This window comes from Alligator sinensis, unplaced genomic scaffold (genome assembly GCF_000455745.1).
Source record: "Alligator sinensis unplaced genomic scaffold, ASM45574v1 scaffold2166_1, whole genome shotgun sequence".
Classification (NCBI taxonomy): domain Eukaryota; kingdom Metazoa; phylum Chordata; order Crocodylia; family Alligatoridae; genus Alligator; species Alligator sinensis.
In genome coordinates, this window is record NW_005844336.1 from 1 (window position 1) to 898 (window position 898).

Sequence of the window (898 nt, forward strand, 5' to 3'; positions counted from 1 at the left end):
CTTAACTTTATTATCTTACATCTACTCTTAACTTCTATGACATCTATGCTCAACATTACATATTACACTAAATCTATGTTTAACAGTGCACATGGTTTATGCCTTTGCTTTCTTCACTCCCTGAATGGCCCTCGATGGATTCAAAGGCAGGCTACTAACACAACAGACGCCGGGATGGTCTGACTATGTCCCGATGCCTCAGAGGAAGGCGAAAAACCCCCAGAAGTTGGTCCCATAAATGAAGGGGGGGAAAATTCCTTCCTGGCCCCAAACGGCGACCGGCCAAAGCCCTGAGGCAGGGGTCACAAAATGCCGTCCACACAACAAGAGCGTCCTCCACTTGGCAACCTGGGCACTACAAACTCGTGGTGCCTGGTCTTTCCCCAGCCCTTTGCAGAGCTGGGTTGGAAGATATTCAAGTTCTTCACCGCGAGGGTTTCTCAGGCTGCTTCTCTTGCAGAGGCTGACTTGTCTGTGGAGGACGGCTCGGACTGGATGATGACTTGTCAGTCGGTGACGTGTGTGGTGGCTTCAGCGCTGTTGCAGCTTTTCTCTGTAGCCATCGGGCTCCCGGTGAGGTTGGGGAGGTCATCTTCGCTCAGGGAGGTGCTGTCAGGGTTGAGGTGGTCTGCAGGTGTTGCTACGCAGTGTAAGAAAAAGCAGCAAAAGATTAGATCCATGCATTGGGACCATGATACAAGGCTGTGATGTGAGGAAGTGGGGACTGAGAGCTTTCTCAAAGGCCTGAACGTCTGAATGAGGGAAAACACAAGAGACCGTGCTCAGCATCCTGCTTGGAAGAAGCTGAACGTCTTTAGGCATCACTGCCCAGCCACGTTCAAGATGAGGTAGATGCTCTGAATGGACAACCCCAGCCCCAGAAAGGCCATGGCTGACA

General features: G+C 51.4%; 1 protein-coding gene across 1 annotated transcript in view; it reads right to left on the reverse strand.

Annotated features, from left to right (window-relative positions):
- Nucleotides 1–108: 108 nt before the first annotated feature.
- LOC112549085 overlaps nt 109–898 on the reverse strand; it is a 4,462-nt gene continuing 3,672 nt past the window's right edge. The window contains 1 exon segment of the mRNA XM_025195894.1: nt 109–742. Within this exon segment, the coding sequence (XP_025051679.1) occupies nt 507–742 (236 nt within the window). The 3' untranslated portion in view covers nt 109–506.